We start from the raw sequence: 18,302 nt of genomic DNA, 5'->3' as shown, positions 1-18,302 counted from the left end.
GTGTGAAATCGGCCGATTGTGAAAAGTCGGGGGCCAACCGAAACACGAAACCCAATGCAGGTCAATGGGGATTTTTTTTTTTTTTTCTTCTTTTCTCTCTCTCTCTCCTCCGTCCCTGCAAAGTTTGTGTTTCACTGTGCAAATCGCTATATCCCAAACGTTAAGATGGCTGTTTTACCCCCTGTGACGCCGCACAAAGCAAGCTGGAACCTATGTCATCACGCTGCCCACACTCCTTCATTGGCTGAAAAAATGGCGGGGAAAGCGTCATATGAAATGCGACTTTGGCGCGAACATCGCCGATTCCACAGTGAGATCGGGTCGGGTTTCATGAAACCCGACTTTGCTGAAAGTCGGCGACTTTTGAAAATGTCCGATCCGTTTCGCTCAACCCTAATAACCAGGCCTCCTGCATCAGAAGTGTCCTATCCATACCTCTCACTTTTCTGCATTGTGTACTTGTTTAAATGCAGTTATCTTTATATGTAAATACATTGTAAACTCAGAACAAACTGACAGACCTTTAATGTGTAAGAGGTAGCAGAATGAAGCTACTCCCAAGAACCTGTCACTCAAGGAGGAGCAGCCCCCCACGAATCAATCATGACGCAAGAAAACTGAACTGCTATGAGCTAAGAAAAAAATGTTTACTCAAAGACAACATGTGAGGAGTTCAGTAATTTTTATTTTAGTACTTTTAAGAATTTGTACAAATTAATCCATAGTTTTGTATATTAATCAAAAAGTTCCACTGTGTTCACAGTCAGAGTAATGTCAAATCACTGCACTAGAAAATAAAATTATTATGAAAACATGTTATCCATTTTCACATAGAATTTTCTTCTTTATTCAACAAACTTCTTGGCACTGTTTCTAAAGCAGCTTGCCGTATCCCTAAAAGCATGCAGGGGTAAGGGCAAAGGTTGGGTAAGGACAGCAGAGGAAAGTAACACTTTAATCCAACCTCCTGCACAAAGTCTCAGACCTTAAACTGCTAACTGGTTGTGTCTTTAAAAAAAAGTTATAGAAAACATTTATATGTGGCTCACCTTGCTGACAATACAATAAGTGACTGAATGTACTGTATTGCTATAGTATGTAGAGTCACAAATACCTCAATACCCAATAAGGGTTCTCTCAAATGGAAGATCATAATTAAGGATGGAAAACAAGGTGAGGAGAGACTTCTGGGAGGTTGGCCATATCCCAGCTACTGCAAAGATGGAATTTGCAGATATCCAGCCAAAAGGCCTAAGAAAAAGCTTGGTCAGATCTTTCAATTCATCATACAAAAGAACGAGTTGCCACATCTGAACTCTGTCAATTTTGGATGAAATGTAAAGATCTGGGCAAGTACTGCGAGCTTACAGATCCAGACAGTAGAAGATGGACTTCACCTATACAACACACTTCCACAATCACAGTTGTTATCTACTACTCATAAAGCCTTTCTACGAAATCTAAGACTACATGGAATTACAGCTTATCAATACTTTTTGTGCAGGGGTTTCATTCGGATTTGTCTTCTTACATAATAAGCGAGGACACAAATGGGTTTTGTGTCTTGAGATCTTCAGTGTTCGGACACTTGATCCTGGCAAGCTGGCAATGCGTCGATATAAATGATGTCAAGGGGAGGAGGGCCTGTACAGATCTTTTTGCGCTAATATTTATACAGTGCTTAAATCTTTCCTACTTCCTTCATGGGATGGCAACTTAATTGTTGAATAAACACAGAATTTGGCAGAAAGCAGGGGAGTAAATACAGCTTTTACAAGTCAGGTTTGAACAATTGTATTTTCAGCCAAGTACGCACACTGCAAAGTGACAGGGCCTTTACTGGTCCCATTCTTTTACAAGGGAGCTCCAAATTATGGACTGTTAGTGCAAGTGGTTAAGATCAGCTAGTAAAGCAAAGGGTTAAACTGAGAGTCCCAAAGCAACTGCTCTCAGCAAAAGAAATCATTCAATTCCAGTAAAGTTGTAACATCCTGCACACTTCTGTGGTAATGATGGGAAATCCTTATTTGCCTGATCATGGAAATTGCAAAAGAACTTAAGAGCACAATCGGAAAACCTACACCCACCTCGCTCAAAACTCATGAGTATTCAGTGTGCCATATGGTAAGCTGTATATCAGATACAACAGGGATTTGGAACAGCAAATTAAAGATGGCGCATATATTCCAGCACAAACTTGTCAGTTTTTCCTTTAAAGAGACTTGCTCAGCAATATTGTGCCTCGAGTATGCATCTAAAAATCCTTATAGTCATTGTTATTTTCTAATTTTTGTGCATCATGACAATAAAACTGACATGAAGCTTTAAGCACAAGAAAAACAAAAAACAATGGAAGGAAATCTCATAAGACAGGCAAATATTAGAAGGATTGGGGAAAAAAAAAAATACAAAAACATACACAAAAGGCGTTTATCCTAAGCGTTTCATTACACCATGGAACACAAAGCCAACAAAAAGAAAGACAAAAAGAAAAGTATGGAAAGAAAAAATGGCATTAGTAAGTTGATGGGTTTCAGTTTGTTTATTTTCTTTCCTTCTTCTTATCCTACAAAAAAAAAAAAAAAGGGAATCAATGATTATTACTACACAAGCCATCCACAACTGTTCACAAGATTTATTTAATGGATTATTTGCAAGGTTCAAAAATAATTTGACTCGTGTTTTTTTTTTTTTGCATTTTTTAACAAAATTATTTTTTTGTTCTGCCTTCCTAAAAATATTTAAAGGAATATTTATATGTGTTTTCACTTTATGATAGGAGGTGGAATGACTTCAGGGCCTTCAGAGTAGTGCTGGTGTCCCCTTCAGTGATTTTCCCAGCACAGAACCCCCATAGCGACAGAGTTTGAAAAGAAATATAGCCAGTCCCAATTAAGTAACATCAGGGTTCCAAGCTGTACATGGTAACAACAGCGAAGACAACTCCGCTCTAAACCAGCCCTCTTATTCACAAGACTGCTTGGGGTCTCAGGTTAGCTGCTAGGAATAGGCCATCACTTTTTAGGCAGGTAATAAACATATAAGCTAATAAGTGAGAAATGCTTTGAGGGTACTCCATTACAGAGTGCTTACCTTCTCATTCATAGCCAAGATTATCATCAGTTTTCTGAAGATGGTGATAAAATCAAGAAACAGGTCTACACAATGCCTTTAAAAAAGAAAAACAATTTGTTAAACACATGCTTACTATTTTCTCCTCTGTAAAAATGATGTTTCAATTACAATAGTAGAGTACATGTTTTAAAACGCATCATTACGTGTGTACAAAGCCGTTACATGGTCTGTATTTCATTTAACTTGAATTTTACACCAGTTTTATCTGCTGCAGGCTCTCTAATTTTCAGCAGATTCTAAGCGAAAGGGCAGAGATTAGCCGCTATGAAATCTCTGATCCAGAGCACACAGATATGAGGGATTCCTGCTTTCCTGTTTGTGAGTCATGTTCAGAAGCGGTAACATCTAAGACATTATATTGCAGTACTGAGCAGTGTAGCTGTAACTTCAGCTGTGGAGTGAGATAAACACTTACTATAAATTTGACCCATTTCTTTGCCCTTCTCACTTTGATTCACCCTCCCTCTCCATAGACTTCAAAAGGACAGTCCATTTTGTCAAAACTTTTTATTGTTAGAGTGATGTGCGAGTTCAGGAGACAGAGGAGGATAAAAAGTGGCACATAGTGGAGGGGAAAAAAAAAAAAAAAAAAAAGCCTTTCAGCTCCTTGCTTTGTAAGACTTTCTCTGGTCCATCATCCAGGTCCATGACCGAACCTCATATTAAATGCGTTTTAGGTTTTTAAATGAAATCAATAAAACTACAAACCTGATTAAAGCTATACGATAAGGTTATTTGCCCAATACTCATGTCTATGAACTGTGATATGGAAATAGAGTCCTGTCTTACCATACATAATCTTTATCTCCCTTCTCAGCTTTATCGATAATGAGTTGAGTGTCAAATAGAACAAATCCGCACATAACCAGCAAACCAACGTACATGTGCATCTGAAATGAAGAACCGGAATGTATTTATAGAATTATTGGCAACGGTATAAAATAATGGCTACCATTTAAAAATAAATAAAAAATAACGGGCAAGTTTCAGTATTATAAACAGAGTATTTTTCCAGCATTACTAATAACCTATATCCACACTATTGTACTTTCACACTGGCTGACATATTATAGTTCTCAGTAATGGCATTACTCACCTTGAACAGAAAAACTGATCCAATGAAGATATTCAACAAGGAAGAGATGGTCAGCAGGCTCAGACCAGACATCAGAATTCCTGAGGGGAAAAAGTCAGTAAGTCATGACGTGTACATTTAGTACAGAATAGGCTAGACATTCAACACAAGAAGAATATACATCATTTTATGTTACAACCAATAGTAGGTTGATAAAGAGGTTGCCGAGATTAGAAAAACAATTTTAATATGCTGTGTATGGTGGTGTCCCGACTGATGATGAGGTTGGGAAAAATAGAAGGATCATCCTACAGCTATTTAAAAGGTGTCTGACCATCTTCATAGCCATGTTTTCTCACAGTTAACATCTACGCAGAGGGTCTCAACAGAGAACCCCTTTGTATTTTGTATATCGTCAAGACATCCTTGAAATAAGTAACGGTTGTAGCAAGGGAATAAACACTGATATCTACTTAATTATGCACAAAAAAGAGGAGGTCCAGAGAAGAATACCACTTACCTCCTAGGAAAAGGAAGCTGCGACTTTTGGAGTACAGGGCACTTAGTGTGAAGCAGGTGAAGATAACGGCTGTGCCCAAGAAAGCAGTAGGAATGATGCTGTGGAGAAACCAGATTGTTTGATCACACGAGAGTGACAATAGGGTGCACAGTAGCACTTTAAAAGTAATGTCAGGCACAATCTCAGCATGCATCTGCAAAACATTAGAAATGTACTTGACCTTAAAGGGAACCTGTCACCCCCAAAATCGAGGGTGAGGTAAGCTCACCAGCATCAGAGGCTTATCTACAGCATTCTGGAATGCTGTAGATAAGCCCCCAATGTATCCTAAAAGATGAGAAAAAGAGGTTATACTATTCTCACCTAGGGGCGTTCCCGGTGCGGTCCGCGCCTCCTATCTCCATTGGGTGATGTCCTCTTCTGGTCTTCACGCTGCGGCTCCGGCGCACGCGTACTTTCTCTGCCCTGTTGCCCCAGGGCAAAGTACTGCAGTGAGCAGGCGACGGGAAAGGTCAGAGAGCCCCAGCACCTGCGCACTGCAGTACTTTGGTCTGCCCTCAACAGAGCAGACAAAGTACACCTGCGCCGGAGCTGCAGCGTGAAGACAAGAAGAGGACGTCATGGAATGAAGATGGGAGGCGCCGGACCGGACCGCAACGCCCATCGTACCGGACCGCCCCTGGGTGAGTATAATCCAACCTCTTTTTCTCATCTTTCAGGATACATCGGGGGCTTATCTACAGCATTACAGAATGCTGTAGATAAGCCCCTGATGCCGGTGGGCTTAAGGCCCCGTCTCACTTAGCGAGATCGCTAGCGAGATCGCTGCTGAGTCACAAGTTTTGTGACGCAACAGCGACCTCAGTAGCGATCTCGCTATGTGTGACACGTAGCAGCGACCCGGCCCCTGCTGTGAGATCGCTGGTCGTGTCGGAATGGCCTGGACCTTTTTTTGGTCGTTGAGGTCCCGCTGACATCGCTGAATCGGTGTGTGTGACACCGATCCAGCGATGTCTTCACTGGTAACCAGGGTAAACATCGGGTTACTAAGCGCAGGGCCGCGCTTAGTAACCCGATGTTTACCCTGGTTACCAGCGTAAATGTAAAAAAACAAACAGTACATACTCACCATCTGATGTCCGTCAGGTCCCTTGCCGTCTGCTTCCTGCTCTGACTGACTGCCGGCCGTAAAGTGAAAGTACAGCAGTGACGTCACCGCTGCGCTCTGCTCTCACTGTACGGCGGCACTCAGTCAGAGCAGGAAGCAGACGGCAAGGGACCTGACGGACATCAGATGGTGAGTATGTACTGTTTGTTTTTTTTTGTAACCAGGGTAAACATCAGGTTACTAATCGCGGCCCTGCGCTTAGTAACCCGATGTTTACCCTGGTTACCCGGGTGCTGCAGGGGGACTTCGGCATCGTTGAAGACAGTTTCAACGATGCCGAAGTCGTTCCCCTGATCGTTGGTCGCTGGAGAGAGCTGTCTGTGTGACAGCTCCCCAGCGACCACACAACGACTTACCAACGATCACGGCCAGGTCGTATCGCTGGTCGTGATCGTTGGTAAATCGCTATGTGTGACGGGGCCTTTAGCTCACCATCGATTTTGGGGGTGACAGGTTCCCTTTAAAAGAAACAGTGTTAACCCCCTGAACTTTTTGAAAATGGTGAGAGCTACAATGTTGCATACTTGTTAGCATATCTCAGCATTGTAATTGCTATTCCTTGTGTTCTTGCTCTAGGTTAGACTGTGCAACAGGAAGGAGAATTAAAAAAAAAAGGGCCAAGGACGATGGGCTCAAGATGTGCACCAAGAGCCGCATTTTCCTTCATGTGTAGCAATAATAGAATTTTGGCCTATAGTTTATGCAGATTGCTGTTGCATAGGGTTTGGGACAAATCACAAATTCATATAAGGCCAGCTCCACACTGAATAGTTTTGCCATTATTTTACAGCACCTGCTGAATGTATACTTGCAGCTGGGTACTTGACCATATAGGTAATGCTGGCTGTTCTCTATTTTCTGTATGGTACAGCTGTAAATCTATCAGATAATAACAGCCTTCCTATTTTACTTACTAATGTACACTTGCGAAAAAGAATTGGGCGCACACCCTCATCTCCCACTTACTGAAATCTTAATTTGGAATGAGCAATAACTTAACATGTTAATACCTGGGGTTAACTGCAATACATAGGTTTAAGATGGGACCCAAGCCACAGCCTAGAAAACAAAATGAACATTAACATCACAAAGAAGAGGTGCTTCTCCTTACTTACTTTACAATGTAACAGATCCTTACAACATTTTGCTGAATATTTGAAAGTTATTAAAAGTGTTATCTGCCATTATATTTAGTTTGAAATATCTGAATGCACAAGTCTTGTCACAACAGGGACATATACACAGTACCTACTCAATGAAAGGGGATTTATAAATTAGACTTATAATCAGGGGGAATAACGGCTGGAACCCCCAAATGGATCTAAGAGGCCTCAACCTGACTCACTCCCCAAAAGACACACGGGAGTGTAGGTATGGGGTGGGGGGACAAACCTAAACAACTGTATACATTTCTATGGTGTATAGGGTTGTCCAGTTTTATAAACCTCCTAAACTCAGGTTGCAGTTTAAAAAAAAAAAAAAAACAAGCAAAAACAGAGCTTTACTCCACTCTCTCCATGTCCAGTACAGAGTCTGTTGCTGCTCCCTTGGCAGTTATCGTCTGCAGCGCTGACATCACGTCACCAATCAGTGCACTCAAACGCTTGTGCCATCTACTCAGAGCCACTAAGCTCAGCGACTGATGTCATGTACATAGCACTGCAGCCAATCGCTGAGCTTATTGGCTCTGACTGAGTAGACGGCACATGCGTTTGGGCCCACTGATTGGTGACGTGATGTCAGCGCTGCAGACAACAACAGACACCAGCGAAGGTTCAGCACCGGACCTCAGAAGGGTAAGTAAAGCATAGCTTGCTTTTAAAAAAAAACAAACAAAAAAAAACAAACAAACAAACAACGGATTGCACATGGAGACAGCAGTTTTCCAAGCCCAGACAATCTCTCCAAGCATATATGCAAGAGGTAATGTACCTTTTTTTTACTAATTAAAATCAGACACCTGCTAATACACATGTATTCAATATCTTATTTTCTAAAACAAGAAGTATCAGACAATTGTGCAGGTCAGTGGCTAAAGTGGAAAAACAAGTAAGTAACAGAAAAACTTGACTTACATGGATTGTTCAGTCCTTAGTTATTGATGGCCTATCCCCAGGATAGGTCATCAAATCAGATCAACAGGGAGCGGACACCCTGCAGCCCCACTGATCAGCGTACTGACCCGAGACAGAACAGCACAGCTCTGCTTAGTGGCCATACGGGGTACTACAGCTCAGCTACCATTCTCTCCCATCAATCGGATATTAATGACATCTTAAAATTTGAACCAGACAGCTGATCTATACTGACAGGTCTCTTCCGATACACACAGGAAGGGAGAGACCAGTCACTCAAAGGTAGAGGGTTGGGAGAATCTGCCAGGGACCCGCCTGTCCGACTATTCTCCCGTGCAAATCGGTCCACAGCAGCTTTTGAAGTATTTCAGAGTCAAACATATATGGCTGAAGTCATACACAGCCAGAGTGTGACATATGTATCAATGGTCAGGTTCCCCTTCGGAATATGCGATCAATATCAAGTACTGGACACAGGTAATATTTTGATTAAACATTTTTGTTAAACATTCAACATGCTTATTGGAACTATTCATGTAAATAAGGAAAACGAACACGAGTGCTGGATAATTAGTGGGAATGTAATTTATCAAATTTATGACTGGCTAAATGTGTCACAAGAATGTGCTGGGTAGAGAGGTTTCATTCTGGCATTAACACAGGCAAGGCGATCCCACGACTCCGAGCAGAGCGACTACACCCTCCACTAATTATTTATTCTGTAGTAAATCTGTGTCCAAGGAAATCTCACCAGAGAAAAAGGCAAAAGCAGCTAAAATTCCCAGGCGCTTCTTCTCATTTTCATAGCTGTGAGGAGTAAACATAAGCCATAGCATGGTGCCCAATGTGCCCGCGAAGGTCAGGAAGTTGCCCTGCATTGAAAGACAAGAAGCTGATATATAAACTGCATCATTACCGATATGCAGTAAAAGGAACTCAGAGATGGTTTCCACAAGTGTGGTCCTATACAGTCAGGGCAACAATGGGAATTTTGTTGTACATATCTAGAGAAGCACCAAATCTATCACACAGCGGGCACCACTGTTTTGGGGCGTCTTGTCCATCTTCACGTGGTCTTTACTTAGCATAGTATTAAATAATTACCCATATATTTCATTCAATCAACAACAAAATGAAGGGATATAATAATATTTGGTACACGCAGCAGTTCTCCACTGGTACTGCTGCTGTAAATCTCAGATTAGTAATGTTCCGTATTCTGACCACGTGACAACCACCACGTCTCAGAAACCGGAGAATACAGGATGTCATCGTTGTTTTCCCCATGATGCAAGGTGGCAGAGATGGAGGCTAGACCAGACCCGCAGGCCACACCCAGCCATCTGGCTGTTCATGTAGGGTCCCCGTCCCTAGACAACCAAAGGGCCAAAACAGTGGCCCACGGGGCGCCGTCACTGTCATCTGCATCCTGATGCAGACAGCAATTAGTGGAGGAGCTGGCGGCCCCTCCATCTTCCACCAATTAGACTGAGACAGCGCACGCAATGGCGTCATTTCACCATGCTGCTGCTGTGCACAGGAGACAGGGGCAGAGTGCTGGGGGAATAGGAGCGAGGAGACTATGTGGGGGCTCATTATATAGGGAGGGCTGTGTGTAAGCTCTTACAGTATGTATGGGGTGGCTGTGTACGGTGTATGGGGGGGGGGGATGTCAGCATACTTGGTTCTGCTCAATATTAAGTGATACAATTAAAATAAAAAATCATAATTGATATGTTAATATTAAAGGGAACCTGTCACCAGCAAAAATGCTATTAACCTGTAGATATGGGGTTGACAGGTTAATAGTGTTATTAGCGCAACCACACTTAGCCAAACGATGCAGGGAGAAAATGAACTTTATTCAGCCTGCAGCGTTCTGATTTCAGTCACTGCTCTGAGTATACAGAGTGGTGGCTGTACCTGTGCACTGACTGACTCTCGCTTTGGAATGGGGGCGGCTGTCAGTCAGGGCTGGGCACGGTTCCAGCCTCCGCTCTGTATTCTCAGAGCACTGACCGATCCTGCATCGGCCCCAACCTCGTGACTGAAATCTGAAAGCTGCAGGGAGAATAAAGTCCAATTTCTCCCCACAGAAATCGGCTAATTGCAGATTAACCCCATATTTGCCTTTTCTGGTGACAGGTTCTGGTGAGCAGAATAAATTCCAGCCTATTGGTTGGGACAAATTTAGGCAATTGGCAGAGCTCTATATGGCACTGAGAGAAGTAGGATTTGCTCTTGGTGTTCTTGTATATGTGCAATGGTGTAACATTATACTGTACTAATATTACCCACCTGGAGGAACCCGAAGACCACATTTGCATAAGCACCAGCAGCAGCCACCAGCATGCACAGGGCAAAGCAGCTATACACTCGCTTCAAGTGCTGCTGTGTGGAATGGGAACTGAAACCAATCAGAAGGAACAAACTGTTAATCTGGAAATCAACCACAATATTCACCAACATTCATGTGTAAAACAAAATAAAACCTCACAAGAACGACTCAATGTTCACGTAAGTGGTAAGCAGGTAGGTGTTAATGATTGTAAGAAATAAGTGGATACACAACCTTTAAAGGGAACCCGTCTCTGGATCCAAGCTGCCCAAACTTAAGAGCCAAATGAATCAGCTTGGCTGCATATTATAAAGAGCTGGCCGGGATCACAGGGAAAATAAAGACTAGCCCAGCGCCTCTCCAGGACAGACAGCTTTTCCCTGCATTGCTCCATGTGACTGATAGACCTCTCATGTGTGTACATAGGGAGAGACCTCTCAATCACCTGCACAGTGGGAAGGAAGCGTTGTTTCAGAGAAAACACATACCTGGCCACAATCACGTCTATGACTAGAGCAGCATGAATCGAGGGACAGATTCCATTTAGAGTGAAAGAACCTTATGGGCGCCATCAAGTAAACTCAGATGCCACCTATACCTTGGTTTAGGAAAGTCTTATAAAAGGGGTTTTGCCCTTTCAACTTTCTATCCAAAATCCCTATGCACGTATTAAAAACAACATGAGACAGTACTCGCCCTCCGTATGTCCAAAGCAGCGTCTCCACCGCTGGGTGACTGGGTAACCGCTGTAGAGGCGATGTCATGTCAGAAGCGCTGCAGCCAATCACTCAGCGCATTGGTCAGGGCCGCGGTGCTGTTGATATATCACCAGAGTAGCAGCAGTGACGCAGCGCTGAACATGAGGAAGGCGAGTAGCGACTAATTTGATTAGGAAATCCCTTTTAAAAAGGTGCCCATACACATTATAGAATATCAGAAGATTCCGTCATCACTTGTTGGGAACGAACAAATCTCGTGTGTGTAGTGGAGACGTCAGGATTCTTAATTGATGACCGATGTTGAAGGAAAGAAGGGTCGGATTTACACATGCTGACTATTTTGTCCCCCCGAAGAGATATACCACTATCAGGTAGAAGCTAGCTCCACAACACGTGCGCTCTACAGAGTGGTGGGAAGAAGAGTCATGGGCTGAACGCATAGGGCACCTTCAGGCAGGCCTTCTGTAGAAAACCACTTGCTTACTAACTGGAATGGCTGAGAACCCTCTCACTACTTTCACATTAACTTTTAAGCAGGATCATCCAGCCCTGTCCATCCTGATCTACCTGTACAGAAGACAATCAATTGTACAAGCTATTATTTAAAAGGACTCATCAGCTGATCAAAAAGGAACAGTTTTTGCTCTTATTTTTATTCCAGCTGCACAAAAGTATTCTGCTTTCTTTTTTTTTTTTTTTAATTTGCCATACAGTTCCAGAGGTATGGGTACTTTTATTTAGTGCTACATTTTATGTGTTTTTATCAAAAGTGAGTGGCTCACATGATTTGGGGCGGGGGGGGGGGGGGCGTCTCATTAGGCTGCTCTGCATTTCTGCCATGTGAGTTGTTAAAAACATAACAACTAACACTAAACAAAAAGACTCGTAACTCTGGAACAAGCATTATTTAGAGGTGTAGTGGGGATAAAATTAGGGCAAAAAACTGGTGACTTTTGACCTGGTGACAGGTGCTCTTTAACTTGGCAGATGATCGTTTCGGGGACTAGGATGGACATGTCCAGCGTGACTCTTCCAGAAGCAAGAGATGGAGCACTTGATTACTGCTCTATGCTAATACCTGTTGATCAGCCTTTCATTCTGTCCATACCAGCATTACTGTATTTATACCTGTACTGGCTGAGACCTGCTCACATTTACCAATATGTATCCTACATTAGAACTGCCCATGTTGTTTCCTTTATCACTGTGACTTGCATAAAGACCAAATTATATTACGCAACGTTCACGGGCACAGGGCAAAGAAGCTGCACGTCTTCTCACATTGCAGTCTGTTACAAAATCAGACTCGCAGGCAATGAATAAGCAAATACACAGGTCCAAGCTTTCTTATTTCTCCCTTTATTTTCAGTAACACATTTAGAAGGTTTTTTTTTTTACCATTGTAACAGCAGATAATACAGATGTGGACTTTGTGCTAATGGAGTATATCTAAACACATCATCTGCTCCCAATAACCTTATGTCAATGGTTAACCTGTTATTGAATGCGCCCAATTTCTGACATAAGCCACCCTGCTGCAAACAATATAAGAAAGATCCTAATGAGTAGTTTCTGGGCCCATCAGATTATACCGTATCAGAATGGATAGAAGCAAAGTCTAATCAAAAACAAAAATGGTAAGCCACACATGCTTTGTACTAATAAAACCTGTACTACCCAAATTGTAGCAAGGGTCTACAGACGATATTAATCAAAAGATGGAATACACCATCATATAGCGTGTGATGCAACATCTCCATAGCAGATGATATAATACTCCTTTCTCAGTGACTTGATATTTATCTATATATTGGCTTCAAAATACAACAAAATCTTATCAAATAAAAAAAGTAAAAAAAAAATGAACTGATGTGAGACAAAATACAACGATACCAGGGCATAATACTTACATGTGTGAGAACTTGAGGAGGGCATCAAAGTTGATATTCCGATCAAGAAAATCCATGTTGGAAATGATAATGAGAGTCTTCCGCCTGAACTCCTGTTGAGTTGAGAATAAAAAGAATTTAAAAAGTCACTGGTTCAATGCAAATGTGAGATGTGACCAGAAAGGGGAGAGAACTTTGTGTACACCCGCTTTACGAGGCAAGCCTGGTATAATGACTGTTCTGGACTTTCTTTCAGGTGACGCACAGACTCATGGAGGCCCATGGGATCTCTTGATCTAGATGGTGCAATTATTGCACGCTGTTGCAAGAAAGCTATAGGCTCAGGCTTTCCCAAAGAGAATAGACATCGCTGTTGGTTGTAGAGTCCCGCCCCATGACAGTCATTAATGCTGCTAATGACTTCCCTTGGCAACAACAATGCACTCGTGTAGCTAAGGAATGGTAAATTAATACTTGTCATCTATAATGAAATCTGCATGCAACACAGCTCGGAATGCAAAATTATCAAATATTGAGGTCCCCGATTCATCATAAAGCTTTAGGGTAGGATAACAAGCAAGTTGGTGGAGATGGTGAATTGCACTGGATGTCAAGGACGCACTTGATACACCAACCAGGGCTATGGAGTCGGTGTCATGGAAATTGAGGAGTCGGAGGTTTGGCTTACCGACTCCACAGCCCTGACACAAACACCACATGATGGGGTACCCTGCAGACAGAGCGGAAATTAAAAAAAAAAGACGAAAATTTATCATGAACCTGACACGTATATCGAGCGCAGTGTAGAGATGCAAGTGAGGAAACATTGGCCCCAATTCATTATTTGCAGGGATTTTTTTAATCATTTTTCTGTGTTGTATTTTTTTTCACCAAATTATTTAAAATGGTGCACACAATTCATGAAATTTAAGCAAAGCAAAAAATGGTTATTTTTTTGTCTCTGCCCTGTTTTGCGACGTTAGCTGGCGTTCGTTTGTGCCAGATTTTGCGACCTTTTAAAACGTCATTGATGAATCAGATGAAAATACCTGGAAATCACAAACTCAGTCTACAATGGCGAACAAAAAAACAACAACCTGCAGGTGCAGACATAAAAGAGACTTTAAAAAAGGTACACATTTAATGAAAAATTTAGTGCACATGAAAGGTAAGAAAAAAAAGTAGATGTCAGATTTAAGTGTGATGGAATATCATTACAAGAGGAGCCTGGGAGCAGGGACACAATCTTCTGGCTATCTTGGCATTTAAAAATGCATTACTCCAAAGGCAATTTCTCAGTGACGTATGCCCTTTAAAAGCAGGTATGAACCTGAGCCACAGCAGATCTAAAGATAACTAATTTATTCAGTATGCCTGGTATTTGAAAAGCAAATAGAAATAATGCAAAATGTCCACAAGCAAAAACCTGGAGGCGTAAGAAATATCACATGGAAGCACTGACGAGGCATAGTGAGACAGTCTAGTATTACTTGGATAATTCCTAGACAAACTACCTAGCCATGGAAGTCGGTACCCTAATTGATAAAGAAAATGGCACCCCCGCTCACCAATGGCTTACCCTATTAGTTATAGAGGTGACATACAGAACAAACGTCTACAGATACACGCAACATGTAATATCAAACCTAACAGTGGACCAAAGAAAAGGCAACAGCAGGGTGCCAACCTCCATGGCCAAGTAGTCTGTTTCTCAGGAATTATCTGTAGTTGTCCTGTGATTTTGCCTGGTATCAGTGTGGGCCATTATATCTAAAGGAGCCCACTTTTTGACCCTTTTCTTTTGGTGTTTTTAATGCGTTATTAGCAGTTTTTTGTCTGTCGTGGTATACCGTATGTTTTTAATGAATACCTGATAAATGTATTTTTATGGGGATAATTTATGTTTACTTTTGTGAATCATACACCTAAAGCAATTTCAATTTAACAGCAATCAAGGCAATATATAAAAGATGGTTTCAGACGTATAACCTCGTCAATTTGTGTATGGAGTGTAATGCTCAAACCGACCACGGGTCTCCTGACCCAAACTGAAGAGGCACATATAAGACTGTTCTTTTTGGTGAGGAGACCTACGGCCAGTATGGACATCATGGTCCATTACTTGGGCTGTGAATGTCGGAAGTGAGAAACCGGCCTAAGACTATGTTCATACTAACACATAAGGTCCGTATATGGACCACATTACAAAGACTGACCGAGGGTCTTCTGACACAAATGAACAGCTTCATATATACATAAGAGGATGTTGGTTCATGTCTGTGGAACTGTAGTCCGTACAGGCATTACGGTCTGTATACAGACCGTATGTACGTATGTGAAGATAGCCTAAAGGTTCGTTTGGGTGAACGTATTTTAGTTACAAATGGCAAACTGGCCACACATGGATAGTACACGGACACATAAAAGCGATTGGTGAAGTGAAGAGGAAAAAAAAAAAAAAAACATTAGGAAACTATTTGGACTAAAACTTTTCACAAGGCAGTCTAAACCCAGTCTTAGAGGACTATAATTAAAGTCCATCCTGCTGCCTATCAGATACAGCGAGGACCATGCCGAGCACTAGTAGTCTGCTGATCGTCTAGGATGTCACTCACGGGGCCTAATCTTACAAGCCAGCAGCAGAATCTAACTACCATACTTCTTGATTTGGTGGATTTAGTCACCATCGTTGTTGATGACTGGAGCATATGCCTGATCTTAGCTTCATGTGTAACAGTGAACCCATTCCTCAAAACAAGATGAAAAAGCATTATCTCCCAGTGAGTCCACTCTCACAAACGCAACTGGATACCAGTTGTATAATCGGTAATCATATAAAACCTTTCTAATCACTGAAGAGAAGGTGAAAACTCAGAATAGAGCTCAGGTGAATGGTACTTTCAGTGGATGTTCCTACAAGTGATACTGCAGTTCACTGCGTAGGTTGTGGTAATCGGAGAAGCCAGAAAATCAAGTTCAACCAGAATCATGTGAAGTAAACTAGTTCTGGGGGTTTTCTTGTGTACTACTACACACTCAGAGGTGTTCACACTGCCCAGACTAAGCTGGTCATGTAAGTGGAAGAATGGTAGTATGGCAATGAACAACCACACTTGTTACACATGTATCTTACATTGACCCACAAAACAAAGGAGAAAAGGGCACAAACATCTAGGTAGAGACATCTACCACTTCCCCTCCTGTTTTTGTTTCCCAATAAACAATATCTAAGCTAACCACCTTATCCATTTCCCTTATATTGTAAACAAAGGAAAAGAAATTTAAAACCCAATAAGGTGAAAAAAGGAAATATTTGATTTATTTGCTACAATGAAAATGAGGTAAAAGTGGAAACAAATGCCCAGGGGACAAGAAAAGGGGACGCAGTACACAAGGGACATTTTGAAACAAAAATGATAATAATGCTGATAACAGGGCACAATATAGTATAAAAGTGCTTTGTGCAATAAATGAAGTGAAGCCGATGAATCAGAAATACAATCAAATATAAAAGAAATGGACCCACAAAGTAAGCAAATATAAGCAAAAGTAGTATGTGGCAAAATTAGTGGAGTAATAGGTAAAGTGCATATGCAAGTGTATGTACTATCAATTTAATTCAATACTGACCATTAGTGATGAGCAAATATACTCGGTACTCGAGATTTCCTGAGCACGCTCGGGGTCCTCCGAGTATTTGTAAGTACGGTACTCGGAGAATTAGTTTTCAGTGCCGCAGCTGAATGATTTACATCTGTTAGCCAGCATAAGTACATGTGGGGATTCCCTAGCAAACAGGCAACCCCCACATGTACTTATGCTGGCTAACAGATGTAAATCATTCAGCTGCGGCACTGAAAACTAATTCTCCGAGTACCGTACTTACAAATACTCGGAGGACACCCGAGCGTGCTAGGGAAATCTCAAGTACCGAGTATATTCGCTCATCACTACTGACCATATAGACGGTGCCAAAAAATGTGGCCCTAAAGAGAACAATGCTGCCATAATAACACATGGTATCATACCTGTAAACAAGATAGAAAATGAGGGGGGTCCAGCTCAGTCCCAGGGATGCGTTCACCCCGACGCGCGTTTTGGAGTCTGCCTTCAGACGCCTGACGAAGGCAGATGCCTTGTGTATTGCGTCCCCTTTTCTTGTCCCCTCGTTTCCACTTTTACCTTATTTTCATTGTACCAAATAAATAAAATATTTCCTTTTTTCACCTTATTGGGTCTTAATTTCATTTTTTTCCTTTGTTTACGATTCATCCTGCTGATACGCCCTTTTGTTATATCCATGTTACACATGTAGTGGCATTAATAGGAATGCACTGTATTATTCACTATTATTCATTATTGTTATTATTCACGTTACATGTGTATATTGTTTTTGAGACTCGTGATTAAATTTTCCTTATATTACCTAAATTCCTTTCCTAGCCCAGTTTTGTATATTCAAATGTTCAATAAAGTTTGTTTGAAAAAGATCTATCTACCTGCGCCTCTATTGTATTATACCAAACCTGTGCACAGACGCCTCAGGCCACTGAACCCCTGCAGAGATCACACCTGTTGTCAGAAACTGATACAAGCTCAGCTCTCCGCAGGACACAGAGGTAAAGGTTACCAACCATGAGCCCCTTGCTCTGTTCTCAGCAGGCAGAGCAGTCTTGTGCTGTGCACTGCTATAGACAGGGGTCTAGGATAGATCACTGGTGGGTCTACAATACGTGCAAAAACACAGTAAAGAAAACCTGATAAAGTTGCTGCCTTTTGGTGCAAAAACCTTAAGGAAGTTGCATGTTTGTTGGGGGCACTAAACTATCAGCACGCACAAAAGACAACAAAAACACAGCAAAATCTGTTTTTTTGTAAGCAGCTTCTTTTCTGCCAAGAGAGCAGGTTTTGCCTCAAAAAAAAAAAAAACACCACGCAAAAATGCAACATGTGAACACAGACCAGCGGCGTTTCCATGTTGCTTTCGACAGCAAAATCACTAAAGCAGGCAACATAGAAAACTGGCTAAGGTGCAGGCTCTTATACATAGGATAACGCCACCAGCCAGGAATTATTTCTCACTATTATGGGCTCTGGGCAGCACCTTTGTTTTTATGCTGCTAGTGCTGGCTGTGGGCAGAATTGTAATGTAAAGAACTACAATTCCCATGGAGCATTGCCTTTCACAGACATTACATCCATTTGTAGAAACCCGCATGACCCTGTATTACATTGCAAAGGCACTGCTGGAATCACCCACTGTCTTCAACGACACAGTTGGGAGACCCTTAATCCCTCTGATATCGATGGAATCAGACAACTTTAACCCCTTCATGACAAACGTCATACTAGTACTGCGCATGTCGTGTCTCCCCCTTTGATG

At 41.9% G+C, this 18,302-nt stretch overlaps 1 protein-coding gene across 1 annotated transcript in view; it reads right to left on the bottom strand.

The window, feature by feature from the left end:
* Positions 1–665: 665 nt before the first annotated feature.
* TMBIM6 (transmembrane BAX inhibitor motif containing 6) overlaps positions 666–18,302 on the bottom strand; it is a 29,752-nt gene continuing 12,115 nt past the window's right edge. The window contains exons 2-10 of the mRNA XM_077297440.1: positions 12,941–13,032; positions 10,272–10,380; positions 8,725–8,845; positions 6,909–6,957; positions 4,731–4,828; positions 4,232–4,311; positions 3,925–4,025; positions 3,094–3,169; positions 666–2,566 (exon numbers count right to left, since the gene is read on the bottom strand). Coding sequence (XP_077153555.1) covers positions 2,543–2,566; positions 3,094–3,169; positions 3,925–4,025; positions 4,232–4,311; positions 4,731–4,828; positions 6,909–6,957; positions 8,725–8,845; positions 10,272–10,380; positions 12,941–12,996 — 714 coding nt within the window. The 5' untranslated portion in view covers positions 12,997–13,032 and the 3' untranslated portion in view covers positions 666–2,542. The remainder of the gene's footprint in view (positions 2,567–3,093; positions 3,170–3,924; positions 4,026–4,231; positions 4,312–4,730; positions 4,829–6,908; positions 6,958–8,724; positions 8,846–10,271; positions 10,381–12,940; positions 13,033–18,302) is intronic.

This window comes from Ranitomeya variabilis, chromosome 3 (assembly GCF_051348905.1).
Source record: "Ranitomeya variabilis isolate aRanVar5 chromosome 3, aRanVar5.hap1, whole genome shotgun sequence".
NCBI classification, from domain to species: Eukaryota; Metazoa; Chordata; class Amphibia; order Anura; family Dendrobatidae; genus Ranitomeya; species Ranitomeya variabilis.
The sequence above is the reverse complement of the archived record's forward strand: the minus strand, read 5'-3'. Positions and strand labels throughout refer to the sequence as shown.